Genomic DNA, 14,478 nt, shown 5'->3' on the forward strand with positions numbered 1-14,478 from the left:
CACAAGGATGTAGAACTTTGAAAGTCAATCACTTCATTTCTCAAAAGCAATACACAAACGATGTAAAAAATTTGAATAGTACCAACAATTATTATTAAAAAACACCTCTTTTCTCTTCTATCCATGAGCCCCAGTTCCCTCATCCCCTCCCAGGGATGACTGCTGTCATCAGTTCCTTTTCCATAACCCTTTGCGAGCCGGCCGGTCGCCTGATGAACGTGCAAAGTGTGGTCTGTCCAGCTACAGAAGGACAGTGGCATGGCCGCGCTGCGCCATGGGCATCTTGCTGTTCATAAGTAAAACAGCCAGACATAAAAGGCCACACATTGTATGACTCCATCTACGTGACATGTCCAGAATAAGCAAGTCCAAAGAGAAAGAAGGTAGGCAGATTGGTGTTGACAGGATCTGGGGACTGGGGCGATGGGGACTGGCTGATAGTTGGGGACAGGATTTCTCTGGAGGGGTGATGAAAATGGTCTGGAATCAGTGACGATTGGACAACCTTCTCAATTCACTGAAAGCCACTATACTGTACACTTCAAAATGGTGACATTTATGGAATGTGAATTATCTATCAATAAAAAAAGTTTTAAAAACCTAGTTGCCCGTGGATGTACAAACATGTATGTATACCTATGATGTGGCACTTGGAAGCAAATATGTTTTCCACTAAGGTAAAAGAAAATAAAAATTAAATCACCAATCAATATATAAGGAATGATCCCTCCCTATATAAGGAATGTTAAAAGAAAGGTAATATTTTTAAAAACCTATAAAAATAAGCATTAATAATACAGCATTTCTCAATCCCTGTTCTGAAAAAATTACTTTCCTACAGGATATGAATGGCATTGCTTGGGACAGAGAACATCAAACTTTGGCCCAAGTGCCTCATCGTTTCCTAAATTGCCCTCTCCCTGCTGTGAGAAGGGCTCCAATCTGGCCTCACAGGGGAGGGGATGGAGCCTCCCGAGTTCAGGCTGAAGACGGTGACTGCTCAGCTCAGCCAGCTCAGGTGCACGCCCCATCGCTGCAGTCGAACTGTGTGCCCCAGAAAGACGTGTTGGAGACCTCAGAATGTGACCCTATTTCAAAATGAGGTTTTTGCAGGTGTCACTAGTTAAGACGAGGTCACACAGGGGTATGGCGGGCCCGGCTGACTGGCATCCTTGCAAGATTGTAAGCCACAGAGAGCACCCGCGATGACAGAGGCAAGGCCGGAGCGAGGCGCCTGCACGCCAGGGATCGCGGGCCCCAGCCGCCGAGAGGGGCCTGGGACACATCCGCCCTCAGAGCCCTCACAAGGAGCAGGGCCCTGCCGACGCCCTGGCTGCCAGCGTCCCACCTCCAGGACTTAGGGACACTCCCGTTGTCTAAACAACCCCGCTAGGGCGGCCACAGGAACTTGCTCGGCACGTCCCTATTTATGAACGACGACAGACCAACTTAGCTGAGTGTAGTGAGGATTAAACCAGACGATGGACAGAAAATGCCAAGCACAAAGTAAGTTCAGAGTAGCATCCGGCCGGACCACGATGGCGGCCGCGGAAGCGGGCACACCTCCGACCGCACACCGAAGCCTTGGGGGAGCGAGAGCGCCACGTGCTCCGTCTGCCCTTTCGGTCCTCGGCAGGCGCCTCCGAGCAGCGACTGGACCACCCTGGGAGAAGAGGCAGCCCCCAGGCCAGTGAGGGGGTGGCGCACACCCTCTGCGATGGCTCGAACGCCCCCCAACTCCTGCTGACATTTAACTGCCATTGTGATGGTGTTAAGAGGTGATTAAACTTCCCAGCCTCCAGAACCATGAGCCAAATAAACTCCTTTCTTTATAAATCACCCAGTCTGCGGGATTCTGTTACAGCACCACAAAGCGGACTCAGACACCCCCTATCAGCAAGACCTTCTCCAACATTCTCCCATCGCCCGCCTGTGTTCACAGGGCCCGTGGAGCGTGTGCACGCGCCCCGGCACTCACGGCGATGGGCACCGCGATCGCGTGCCCCACTCAGCTGTGCACGCCGAGAACAGCATCAGCCTTTCTGCACAGGAGGACGGCCTTGGGCTTGTCCCCTCCTGACCCTGCTCCCTGGAGACGGGGGAGCTAGGAAGCCACCGGTGTCTTTAGGAGCATTGTTTGTCACCTGGATGAGCCCAAACCGGCGAGCTAGACAAGGACAGTGAACACCTGCCGAGACCTCTGCTCTCCAGGCCACGTCCCTCATGGCCGAGCAGGGACCTGGAGCCATGCTCGTGGCTGCTACAGGCAGTTCCTGCGGCTTTCTTATGGGACTTCCTTGTGCCTGGTGTCCCGTCTGCATCACCATGCATGCCGTCTCCGCCCTCACGAGTGAGCACCCCGGGGGCTGAGAGGACTCCCGCCGCAGGTCAGCACTGTGTGCACGTGCTCTGCTCCCGGCCTGTGTCCCTTCACAGGCCCAGAGACCGGTGGCCCCTTGTATCTGCGAGAGTGAGTGTTCATCAGGACCCGAGGCCACCGCAGTTGTGCAGAGAGTGGGAGTCGAAGCAAGCCCTTCAGGGAGGCAAGGGGTCTTGTGCCATTTCCGTGTCTTTGGTGGGTTTGCAGGCTGGGTGCGGAAATCGAGGGCACAGAAGGTACAAGGCAGACATACCCAGAGTCGCGGGGGGTGTGGAACGTGGAAGAACGTATACCCTCGTGTGCTCAGGGCCACTCCTTCCTGTCTTACTATTAGCAGCTGGCCACAGTCAAGCAGGAGGTTTCTGGGATCCCAGATGGAATCCTCTCCAGCTTGATAATTAAACAGAAGAACCTTGGGCCTAACACTTCCCCTCTGAGCCCTGTGGCTTACTGCACGGGCTTGTGAGCAGGGGCAGGTGGCTGAGAATGCACCTGTCTGCGGGCAGGAGCCACTGAGGGGGGGGGAGGAGGACAGGGTGGAGAGAGGGGAGGGGGAGAGGGAGAGAAAGAGGAGAGGAGATGGGGGAGAGGGAGGGGGAGAGGGAGAGGAAGAGGAGAGGCAAGGAAGAGGAAAGGGGAGGGGGGAGAGGAAGAGGAGAGGAGAGGGGAGGGGGGAGAAGGAGAGGGGAGGGAGAGGAGAGGAAGAAGAGAGGAGAGGGGAGGGGGAGGGGAGAGGAGAGGGGGAGAGGGAGAGGGGAAGGGGAGAGGGGAGGGAGAGGAGAGGAAGAGGAGAGGAGAGGGGAGGGGGGAGGGGAGAGGGGAGGGGGGAGGGGAGAGGGGAGGGAGAGGAGAGGAAGAGGAGAGGGGAGGGGGAGAGGAGGGGGGAGGGGAGGGGGGAGGGGAGAGGAGAGGAAGAGGAGAGGAGAGGGAGAGGAGAGGAGAGGGGAGGGGGGAGGGGAGAGGGGAGGGAGAGGAGAGGAAGAGGAGAGGAGAGGGGAGGGGGGAGGGGAGAGGGGGGGGAGAGGAGAGGAAGAGGAGAGGAGAGGGGAGGGGAGAGGGGAGGGGGGAGGGGAGGGGGGGAGAGGAGAGGGGGAGGAGAGGAAGAGGAGAGGAGAGGGGAGGGGGGAGGGGAGGGGGGAGGGGAGGGGGAGGAGAGGAAGAGGAGAGGAGAGGGGAGGGGGGAGGGGAGGGGGGGAGGGGAGGGGGAGGGGGGAGGGGAGGGGGAGAGCGAGCGAGCAGGGGCGAGCACAGCAGCGCCCAGCTAGGCCTGCTCAAAGCCCTTTCCCAATCTCTCCAACCGGAGGAGAAACTTGAATGAGTCTAGATATCAGATCACATCTGGTTGTAAAATTCATAAATCATTTTTAACCTGAGGCTTCTAAAATGATTACAGAGCAAGCGTCATCTGCCTAAGCACCGCGGACAGGCCAGGACTCACCGACTTGTGGCTTTTGGCCGTTATGGTCTTCACCTTGTCTGGGTCCCAGATGACCACGTCGGCGTCCGAGCCCACCGCGATCCGCCCTTTCCTTGGGTACAGGTTAAAGATCTTGGCTGCATTGGTGCTGGTGACAGCGACAAACTGGTTCTCGTCCATCTTGCCAGTGGCCTGCAGGCAAAACCCACCGAGGAGACAGCATCTCTAGCGGGGCCGGGCGGAGGGGCGCGGGCACGGGGCCAGCCCGCCCTCTGGGCCCCCGCAGGGCGCGGCGCCTCTCCCCTCCCCAGCTGAACACGCGCCAGCCTCAGAGCGCACAGGGCCCGCGACGCCCGAGATGGGGTCAGCCGTGGAGGCACGGCCTCCGTTTCGGTCGGTGGTCAGAGTGTGGCCTGCAGCTCCCTTTGCAACAGGCCTTCTCTCTTCCCACTGAACCCCTGAAACCCAAAACATGCATGCGCACACACGTGCACACGCACGCACAAAGCCATCTCCACGCGAACTAAAATGTGGCTACAAACTGAAGAAAACATTTTCATTCTTAAAGCACAAAGGAGACCTGTGGCCTCTGTGAGTGCAGCGGACGCTGGGGCTGGAGCCCTGCTTTCTCGGGAGTCACGGCCCTCGTGTGCCTGGTGCCACCTCTGCCTCCAGTGCGAAAGCAAGATTTGAGGACCCAGAGTGCGTAACGCTTTGGCTTTGATGGGCCAGGCCGGTGTTTCTAGGACACTCCTGAAAGGAGAGATGGCGACACCTTACCACTGCCTTGTCCCAGACGACGGTCATCCGCTCCTCGATCCCATTGACGCCCTCAGGGATCAGAGTGAAGTTGTCCTTGCCCACTGCCTTCTGGGCTGTGCTGTAGGGACAGTGGCCGCTGCCTGTGACCTGCAGGTCCCCACTGGCAAGGAAAGGTGGAGGTCAGATCTGAGTTCACTTTGAAGGGCAAACCCTGACTGTAGACACGCGGCACAGGCCACGGGGCCAAGACCCCAGCAGGCTTTGGGAAGAGGACTCTGGGCACGTCACTGGCATTAGCGAGTGACACTGGAAGTCCCTTTGGCCTTTGGTGTCTTGTTGAAACCTGGAAAGAGTCCTGGACTGGGTGTTAGCAGAAGGGCTGCTGTGCTCATGTGGGCCCTAGGCTGGGGAAGGTCCCCAAGGCGGCCTCCACGTCCCTACCTGGAAGAGACAGGACCCACCAAACACATGGACGGCAGCTCCTACCCTGAAGAGCCCAGCCTGCGAGAGCATCCGCGTGTCCTCCGGCCCCGCGAGCCGCCCTGGGTGCGCTGAGCTCAGTGGCCCTGGGACGCCGCAAGCACGCGCTCCGTGTTGAGAAAGAAGCTGGGGACACACGGTGCTGGAGGAAGGGGTGACTCAGCTCCACGCACCTCACGGAGTTCCTGGGCAGCCCTGCTTTGACACGATTTGGCTTTGCAAACCTGACAGGCCTGTTGTTAAGCCCTGGCTCTCCCGCCCCCTGGCCAGGCAGGGCCTCCCACCAGCACTGTGGTTTCTGAGCAGATGGGTGGCTTGGTCCGCTTGAGGTTTTAAAATGTCTGGGCACCTGTTGAGAGCAGATTGTGAAGTGGCTGGGGGAGGGGCACGTGGAAATAGAAAGGCCTGTTGGCAGCCCAGAGATGACAGTGGCTGGAGCCAGGATGGCTGCAGCAAAGAAGGAGGAAAGTGGTCAGATTCCAGGGCCTTTGGCCCGTGTCCCTGCCTTCCCGTGGGAAGAGCAAGACCGTGGCAGCAGCTCTGCCGGGGAGATCGGGAGCTCTTTCTGGACTTAGGAAACGTGGACTGCTGCCCACAGACCTCGGCTGCGGATGTTGAGCAAGTCAAGGGTTCTGCATCACCCAGGGGACAGAGTTCCACGTGGGTACACCTGCCCCTTCTTGCCTGGCACACACAGCTCCCTCGGCCAAGAAGCTCCGTCTTACTCTCGCCCATCCGGCAAACTCCTACCTGTGCCTGAGCCCCAGCCCTGCTGTCACCTCGTCACGAAGCCGTCTGCACACCTCGTGGCCGGCTCTGCGTGTGCGTCTATGTCCAGAGCAGCCTGCACACCTCACCACGTGGCCTCCTCATGCCGCCTGCTGCCACTAAGTGTCCTCCCGCACGATGGCCAACACACAACAGAAGGCGCTATGGGGGCTGTGCTCCTACTATGTGCAGGGAGCAGGGGCCACTTCTGGAGCCCCAACATCCATACGTGGCTCAGAACCAGCCCAGAGGCAGGCGCTGTGTCCTCCCCACTGTGAGCACACAAAGTGACAGAAATATCAGAGGCAGTGTGCCGTGCCCAGGGTGGTACAGTCTGGGCTCACACCCCTAATCCTGGGCGCTTCCCAGGCCAGCACAGGGCCTGGCACAGAGTAGGTGCTAAGCAGCTATTGAACGAACAGGAGGTGGTCAACAAATGTGAATGGAACAGCTATTGGATGCAACACATCTTCAGTCCCTAGAGGCCCGCTGTTACCCCTGCGGAGCACGGTCCTCCCGCACAGGGGCCGAGGCCTCCCCTACGATAGCCCAACAGCGCGCCTGAATCAGCCTGAGCTTCCCACCATCAACACTCTGCCGCCCCCAGCCCCACGCCCTCAGGGCTCTCACCAGGCCAGCAGAGAGGTCAGGTAGTCCGGTGTCGTGGGGTCTGGGCTCAGGGGAGGGGAGGTCACAAATGCTGCCGCCTTGGCCCAGTTCTTGCTCCAGTAATGGGTGCCATCGGTCCCCAGGCTGGCGGCGATGGGCTCACCGAAAACTAGGGGGCCTGGGAGGGGCAAACACAAATGAGCTGGTTAAAAGCACATGGTCTCGAGGCAGGTGTCAGTGGCACAAACTGGAAGATCCTGCAGGTGGGAGAGTGAGACTGGCGGAAGCCAGGACGTGGCCCAGCTTTCTGCAGGGTCACCACCCACACTGCGGTGGCCTGCGGTGCTCAGGCCCACCCCACCCCGTCCTCAGCACCCTGCCAAGTGCTTTATGAGGGTGACAACGGCTGACCCACCCAGCAACCCTTGCCATGCTGTTACTGCTTTAGTATTTGGACATTACTATTATCACCTCCTTTTACAGATTTGTAAACTGAGGCACAGAGACGTGATGTGCTTAGTTGGGGTTCCACCAGCAGCATCTTTAAATAAGGAATCTAGGTCAAGCGTCTTATTTAAGAGGTGACTGCAGAAACACTGGCTGGTGACTGGGGACATGACATAAGGCTGGGAAAGAGGCCAATAAAGGGCATGGCCCTGGGTCCCCAGTGCACAGTCCCATGGGAGATGCTAGGAGGCTGCAGAACACACCTTGGCATCGTCCCAGCCCGGGGCAGGGGAGCTGGTGTGTGCATCCACCAGCTTGCGGGCTGCTCCCCACATACTAACTTCCCGGAAGTGGCAGTTTGATTTCCAAGGCGTGGGCCCGATGGGCTTCTCCCAGGAAGAAGCCCATAGGCAGAGTCCCAGGGCTCCGAGTAGGAGTCTTTGTGTTGGAGACCAGTGCCAAGAGTCCCTGCTGCCGAGCGGGATAGGACCCCCGGCTGTGCGCTCCTGGTCCTGCCCTAGGGCTGTGCTGTCTGGCGGCTGTCTCTGCAGTGACCAGTGCTCTGTGTCTGAGCTGCCCAACGAGCAGCTGCTGGCCACGTGCAGCTCCTGAGCACTTGCAATGTGGCTGGTGCCACTGAGAACTAACTTGTCATTTTTATTTAACATCACTGGATCTAAATTTAAACAGTAACCCATGGCGAGTGGCCGCCTTAAGGCTTAGTGTGGCTCCAGATCCTGCACGCGGAGCCCCGGCTGCCCCCACGTCCAGATGTCTGCACCCTCTCTGGGCCCCGGCTTCCTCCTCTCCACAGTGGAGCTAACACTAGCCAGGCTGTGCCCTTCCAGCCTCTGGGTGTCAGCCTGCCCTTAAAACACTGCAGCCAGCTGGGGTCCAAAGCAGCTCTGTCCAATATGGCAGCCCCGAGCCCTGTGCGGCTCCCACGCACTTGACGTTGTGGTTGGTCTGAACTGAGTCGTGCTGTGAGTGTAAAATACACACTGGATTTCGAAGAGAATACAGACAAAATCATGCAAGATGTCTCGTTGAAGTAATACTTTGGATATATTAGATTAAATATCGTATACGACTGAAATTTCTTGCAAATAGACGTGGTTCTACTTCCCTCCGGGCTCCTGTGAGCACCGTGCACCGAGCCCGGTCATGCCCCTGAAGGCTTCTGTGCTGTTTCTGTTACTTGTTCCCACTCGGGCCCCTCCTGTGACCACAGCGCCCCAGTCAGCCTCACATGACCCAAGAGGGAACAGGGCTGACGTTATCCAGGGGAATGTCCTAGGGTCATCAGGCCCAGAGGACTTTAGCCACCAAGCTTGTGTAACGGGGCATCCCTTCTCCAACCCTCCCTCCTCCCTCTGTCTGTCTGTCTCTCTCTGGGTTCGGGAGGGAAGACCGCTCTGGGCCTCCTTCTTCATTGCTGGTCTGCTGATTATGGGGACTGCAGACCCCACTGTCAAAATGGCCCAAGGACTTGCGCTCAGGCCCCTCTGGGTCTCCTGCTGCGAAGCCCGAGCCCAGTTAGGGCCCGTCCAGCTGGGCCCGCCACGGTCCTCAGGTTGGCAGGCAGGACAGCGCTGCAAGCCCCTCTAGAGATGAGGACACCGTGGCAGGAAGTGGACGGCTGATATGGAGCTGAGAAGGACATCAACTACCACCTGCCCAGCACCTGGGACTCGGGAAGGACCCTGCCGAGCACTGTGACATGCATTAGCTCTCTGGGTGCATTTCCGAAAGAAACAGAAGCTCAAAGAGAATAAGGAATATGTCCAAGTCTGAGAGCTGAGCAGCTGACTTCCTAGATTGGCTCTGCCCCCGTGTCCAGCACAAGGCTGTCCCCAGACCTTCCGGCTCTGGGAAAACACCTTCCTCCTTCCAACCCACAACTGACGCTCTTCCTGCAGGCTCCGCAACTGTGCAACCCAAGCTGGTGCCCGGGAGGTGGGCCAGGGAGAAGGTGGGCATGAGTCAGTCTTGCCCCACCTCCATCTGAAACCCTGGAGAGAGCTTTAAAGTTGGCAACGCGATAAAATACATGGTCTCCTTTTGCCCCACAAGGCAGGGATCATTACCCCAGCTACAAATGAGGAAACTGAGGCTCAGAACACGCCTCTGACTTGCCCGGGGTCACAGGGCTAGCACACGGAACACCAGAAATCTAACCTATAAAACCAACTCCATCTGCCGCGTTCCGCCCACCTCCCACCCTCCCGCAGAATGTGCCTCAAGGCCCGGAGCTCAGGCTGCCACTCTTGGCAGGTCTCTGCCCTGGGCAGTGGCCCCGAGAGTGAACTTGGACCTGCTGGACACCCCTTTCCTGGGATCCCGCCACCCCCCAGGAGGCCTAGGGCCGGCTGCAGACCTTTCTTCCGGGCCAGGGTGATGACGTCCGCTGCACTCTTGCTCATGACCTTGGTGATGTACACAGGGCAGTTGACTCGGCCGGCGATGGTGATGGCCCGGAACACTGCCTCGGCCTCCAGCTGAGCACAGCAAATGCAAAGGTCACGGGGGGAGCAGTGGGGCACAGCCACCACCCACTGGGCGCCCAGGGCCCTCCTGCAATCACTATCCTTCAATTTTCCTTAATTAAACACAGTCAGAAGGGAAATCTACTGTATCAAAGGAGGAAAGTAACGTGGGTCCAACAGCATCTGAAAGGCCCCCACCCTGCTCCCCGGGGTGAAGCCACTGGATACAGTAACATCCAAGCGCTACAGAAGTTTGTGAACACTGTCTCCCATTCGGTCTGCTGTCAGCACGGACCAGGGACAAATGGCTCATGGGGAGCACTGGGCTGTACTACAGCGCCTCTGGGCCAGCAGCCTGAACACTCATGTCTTGTGTCCCCAGCATCCAGCTCAGGGCCAGGCCCCGAGCAGAGGTCCAGGGGACCAGCCAATAATTTGACAAGGACGTCAGGAAACATCCCTCAACTCAAAGGATGGCTTCTAGGGCACCCGTTCCATCCCTTCAGTGCCCTCCCTGCACATACACACACGCACACGCACACACACATGCACACACACATATGCACACATGTACACCACACATGCACACAGATGCCCACAAACGCACACACCCATACACATGCACACACACACACACTGCCACCCCCAGGGGGCTCATCCATTCCCAAGTCTGAGGGACACAGTGGGCCGGTGGCAGTTGTCTCCAGGGTGCTAGGCTTGGTGCGTGTGGCTCCGCTGTCCTGTCGTCTGACACACAAAGTCCTTATGGAGTTTGGACACTGAAGCATCTGTGGGGCCTTGGAATGAACTTCTAGGGCCCTGGGGGAGCCTCTTCCTGGCTCCTGCGAGTGACCTGCAGCCCCAGGGCTCCTGGGGAAGGCCAGATGGGCTGGGGAGCTCTGCACAGGGAATGGGGGGAGCCAGGGGAGCAGCTGGAACAGCACAGGGGTGAGCGCCCAGCGATGTCAGAGCCACTCCCAAGTGGAGGAGTCTTTACCTCTTCAGGCCTGCTCAGCGCATGGCCCTCGGGACCCGTGATGCCCATCTCTAAGATCCGCTTTTGTTCCTACAAGACAAGAGCCAGAGAGTCAGTGATTACAGAACGCCAGAGCTGGGAGAGGTCGCTCCTCCAATGCCCTGCCCTGCCTAGACACAGGGGACAGCTGAGGCCTGGAGGTGGGGGGCTTGAGGGGGTCTAACCGTGGCCGGAGGGGCAGCGAGCTGGTGCTCCCTCGGCCACACTCATCCACTGTCTCCTGGCAGCCCCGCACCCACACAAGCACCTGTGTTAGGCTCCACCTCCCAGGGGCAACTCGAGGAAGCCGGCTTGTAAGGAGCGAGCTTTGCAGCCCGCCCACCACCCGCCCCTTCTCTCCTCCGGAAGAAACGTGGCATTTGGCTGTGAGGCGGTATTGAAATCAAAGCACCCTAAACTGGGGTCCAGCTCTGCAATGGGCCGTCTCTGTGACTGGGCAAGCTGCGCTCTCTGAGCCACGGGGGACAGCAGTGCTTGTACTAGGGAGTGACACGGCGAATAGCGGAGACAGTGTGAGCAGAATGCTTAGCGCAAGACCTGAGCACAGGAAGGTGCGTTAATTGGCAGCAGCTCTCCTCTCTCCGCCACACGTTCCTCTTCCCGGCACCTGTCTCTCTGGCAGGAAACCACCACCTCATCCCATCATATCACCTTGAAACCGTGCCCCGTGAGACGGCCCGGACCCGAGCTCAGCCGTTCAAAGTCTCCTCTGCCCCAGGAACACTAAGCCCTCGCTGCACAGGGCCCAGCTGTGCTGCTGCTACTTTTAACTTCTGCAGTTTCTGTGCCACCATTCTTGGACACAACCTTACCATCAACCCCAAGCCCTATCGACCACGAAAAAAATCACAATTTCAATTGTACATCTATGGTTATTAAGCTGGAGTTTATTACAAGGACCCAAACTGGAAACAATTTTGAGGTCTAACAGCTGGAGTGGATTTAAGCAAACAGCGGAATAATTTCAGCTACTGAAAACGGTGTTTACAGAGCATTTTTAGAAACTGTTTACAAAAAGATTTTTTGACATAGAGAAATCCCTATGCAAAATTGTTTAAATGTCAGTTACTATTTCTGCAGGAACGAAGGAAGGGAGGGAAGAGAGGGAGGAAAAACGGGAGGGAGGGAGGACAGGAGACAGACTGAGGGGGAAACAAAGACTCGACGGGATTTCTAGCTGGGGATAATGGGCTAAGCACATGCAGCATTTTTGCTCCCTTTTGAAACCCCACTAAAGTAACAAAAAGGTGCACAAGAGCCAAGCAAGTACAGAGAACACAATGGGAACAAAATTTTGAAGGGTGCAGAGCAGATGTCCAGAGGTAACAGACATACTGGAGCTGCGACAGCCAGGTCCTCAGTCGGCAGCAAGGAAAGCCGAGCTCTGCCACAGGATTTGGGGACGGAGGGCTGCAGGCTGGAGTCCCCACACTGGCACACTCTGGAACCCTGCGCAGCGGCGACCACTAAGGCAGAGGTCTGCAAGCCCAGGGCCCGGCCGTCCCACCCCTCGGTGCACGGGGACAGAAACGTGAGCGCACGTCTGATGACAGGATGCTCAGGCACGCGCACAGAGGCTTCAAACACGCAAGTCCCAAATTTGAAACTATCCAATAATCCAACAACTGGGGAATAAAGTGTGACACATTCACACAGTGGAATTCCACAGGGAGAAAGCTATTGCTACACCTGCCAACAGGGGTGAATTTCACACACCTAGGACTGAGCAGGCGAAGGCAGGCGTCAAAGAGGACACACCGTGTGGCTCCATTTTTATGAAGTTTAAAACCAGCTGGGACTTAGGCCTGTGTGGGTGGCAGGCACTTCTACACGACTGCGAGGGTCCCGCCTCCTGGCTGCCTGGCCGCGCAATCCAGCCCTGGAGCGTGGGCTCCATCCAGCACCTCGCTGCTAACGAGCAGCGCACAAGAGAGACGGGACATCTCCTGCGAGGTGAGGTACAGAGACCCTGGCTTCCACCTGGCTTACCCTCTCCTGCTCTTTGGCTTGTCACTCTGAAGGAAGCCAGCGCCGTGCTGCAGCTGCCCACGTGGCAATGAACCAACTGAGGCCTCTGGCCACTGGCCAGCAAAGAGCACAGGCCAACAATCTGGTGGCCTGCAAGGAACCGAATCCCGAAAACCACCACCTGAGTGATGCTGGAAATGAATCCTGCCTGTCCTGAGCCTTGAGATGACCCAGCTCCACCTGATACCCTCCCTGCAGCCTGGGAGCCCCTGAGGGTCCAGCCAAGGGTCCAGCCAAGCCACACCCAAATTCCTGAGTCACAGGACCATGCGAAAGTAACCACTTGTTGTGTTAAGATGCTAAGGTTTGGGGTAGTGTGCCACGCAACCATAGATAACTAACAGAGATTTTGGTGGCAGAAGTAGGGCGCTGCCATCAAAGTCACCTAAACCTGTGGAAGTGGCTTTGGAGCCGGGCGGTGAATGAAGGAAGAACCCTGAGGGAGCACATTCGATCACCTTGGACAGACGGTTGTTAGAACAGCCTGTGAGGACACTGCCGGCCACGCGCAGGGGACGGCGGGAGAATTGCTTTAGTGAGACTCGGGCAGAGCAGACGGAATGGGACACGGGCACACGACATGAAGGAGGCAGCTGGATTCCCAGAACTCCACCGGGCAGGAAGCAGGCTGAGGAAGCCACTCCATTGCAAACATGCGCTACCTTTCATGAAAGAGGACGAACAACTCAGAGGATGGAACCAAGAGCCCAGAGGCAGGAGCCAAGAACCAGGGGTTATTCGCAGACCTCACACGTGCCCGGCTGCGTTTCAGAGTCGCTACGAGCCAGTGGCTCCTCGATGCCTTCCACTTGCCCCGAGTTGGACACGAACATCTGCCCCCGTCCCAGTGTCGTACGGTGTGTCGGGAGGGTGGGCACAGGATCCGCCCGCTTCCGTGTCACAGACCTGCGACTGCAGGAAGCACAGCCAGGGAGCCGCCCCCACGCCTAGACCCCACTCAGAGGATGAGGTCCCAGGCTCTGAGCTACTGCTGCCACAAGATGAGATTTTGGAGACCCGTGGGAGGGGGCGACTGTATTCCGCGTGGGAGCGGGCATCAGTCACAGGGAAGTGAAGACATTCTGCTGGGTAGTTTTGGATACGGCCCCGGTGACCTCACCTCCCGGGATTCCTGTGTGATCCCTTCTTCTTGAGTGCGGGCTGGACTCAGCGGCCTGTTATCAATGAACAGAATTCTACTACATGATGAAACTGAGCCACTGTTTATTTTTTACTTTGAATTTCAATTTACTTTGAGTTTCAGTTTTACAGAGTAACTGCAAGGACACAGATAAGAAAAAGTAAAGCTGAACCTTACTAATGGTGAAGCTTCAGACCTCAAGCACTTAACCATCACGCTGCTCTTTCCCTGGGCGTCGGAACCAGCGGGAACTGGCTAACATCCCAGCTCTACTGCCCCATGTGACAGGGAGCAAGTTACTCATATCCGAGCCTCAGTTTCCCTACCTACAAAGTGGGGATAATTACATCTAATTCACAGAGTAGTTGTGAGTATCAGTCTATGCAGTCCTTCACATCGTGCCTGCCATTAACTGAGGTTATGGCTGCATCCACAGCTTCCCCCATATACCTGGTCTGGACAATGTGGCCTGGCCATTAATCCCTGCCTCTGCGTCAGACACCCAGAGGCCACCTGACTTCCGCCTCCTCTTCCCCCCACCCCCGCAATCCATCCATGAGTCCTGTAAATGGGGCTGCCTTCCCATCTGTCTCACTGCTCTGCTCTTGGTCTCCTCTCTTCATCTCCTGTGAGAATTGCTGGAGTAGAACCTGCCTGGTCACCCTGACTTCATTCTTTGTCCCCAAATTCTCCACCCCACGGCCAGAAGGTTCAAACTGTGCTCACGTCTCATCCTGTCCAAAACGTCTGCACGGCTGCAGCTGTTTGTGTCAGACACTGACCCTCACATACACGATGTCCTAGTGTGTTTTCTGATGCTATCACAGAATACCACCGACTGGGTAATTTATACAGAAAAGAAATTCATTTCTCATGGTTCTGGGGACTTGGAAGTGCAACACCCAGGGGCCACGATCTGGCGAG

General features: G+C 57.2%; 1 protein-coding gene across 4 annotated transcripts in view; it reads right to left on the reverse strand.

Annotated features, from left to right (window-relative positions):
• CRMP1 (collapsin response mediator protein 1) overlaps positions 1 to 14,478 on the reverse strand; it is a 69,019-nt gene that overhangs the window by 9,660 nt on the left and 44,881 nt on the right. For all 4 annotated transcript variants that reach the window (XM_045528365.1, XM_045528367.1, XM_045528366.1 and 1 more), the window contains 5 exons: positions 10,347 to 10,415; positions 9,241 to 9,361; positions 6,438 to 6,594; positions 4,578 to 4,719; positions 3,819 to 3,989 (listed from right to left, as the gene is read on the reverse strand). In XM_045528365.1, coding sequence (XP_045384321.1) covers positions 3,819 to 3,989; positions 4,578 to 4,719; positions 6,438 to 6,594; positions 9,241 to 9,361; positions 10,347 to 10,415 — 660 coding nt within the window. The remainder of the gene's footprint in view (positions 1 to 3,818; positions 3,990 to 4,577; positions 4,720 to 6,437; positions 6,595 to 9,240; positions 9,362 to 10,346; positions 10,416 to 14,478) is intronic.

Source organism: Lemur catta, chromosome 17, assembly GCF_020740605.2.
Source record: "Lemur catta isolate mLemCat1 chromosome 17, mLemCat1.pri, whole genome shotgun sequence".
Lineage (NCBI taxonomy): Eukaryota > Metazoa > Chordata > Mammalia > Primates > Lemuridae > Lemur > Lemur catta.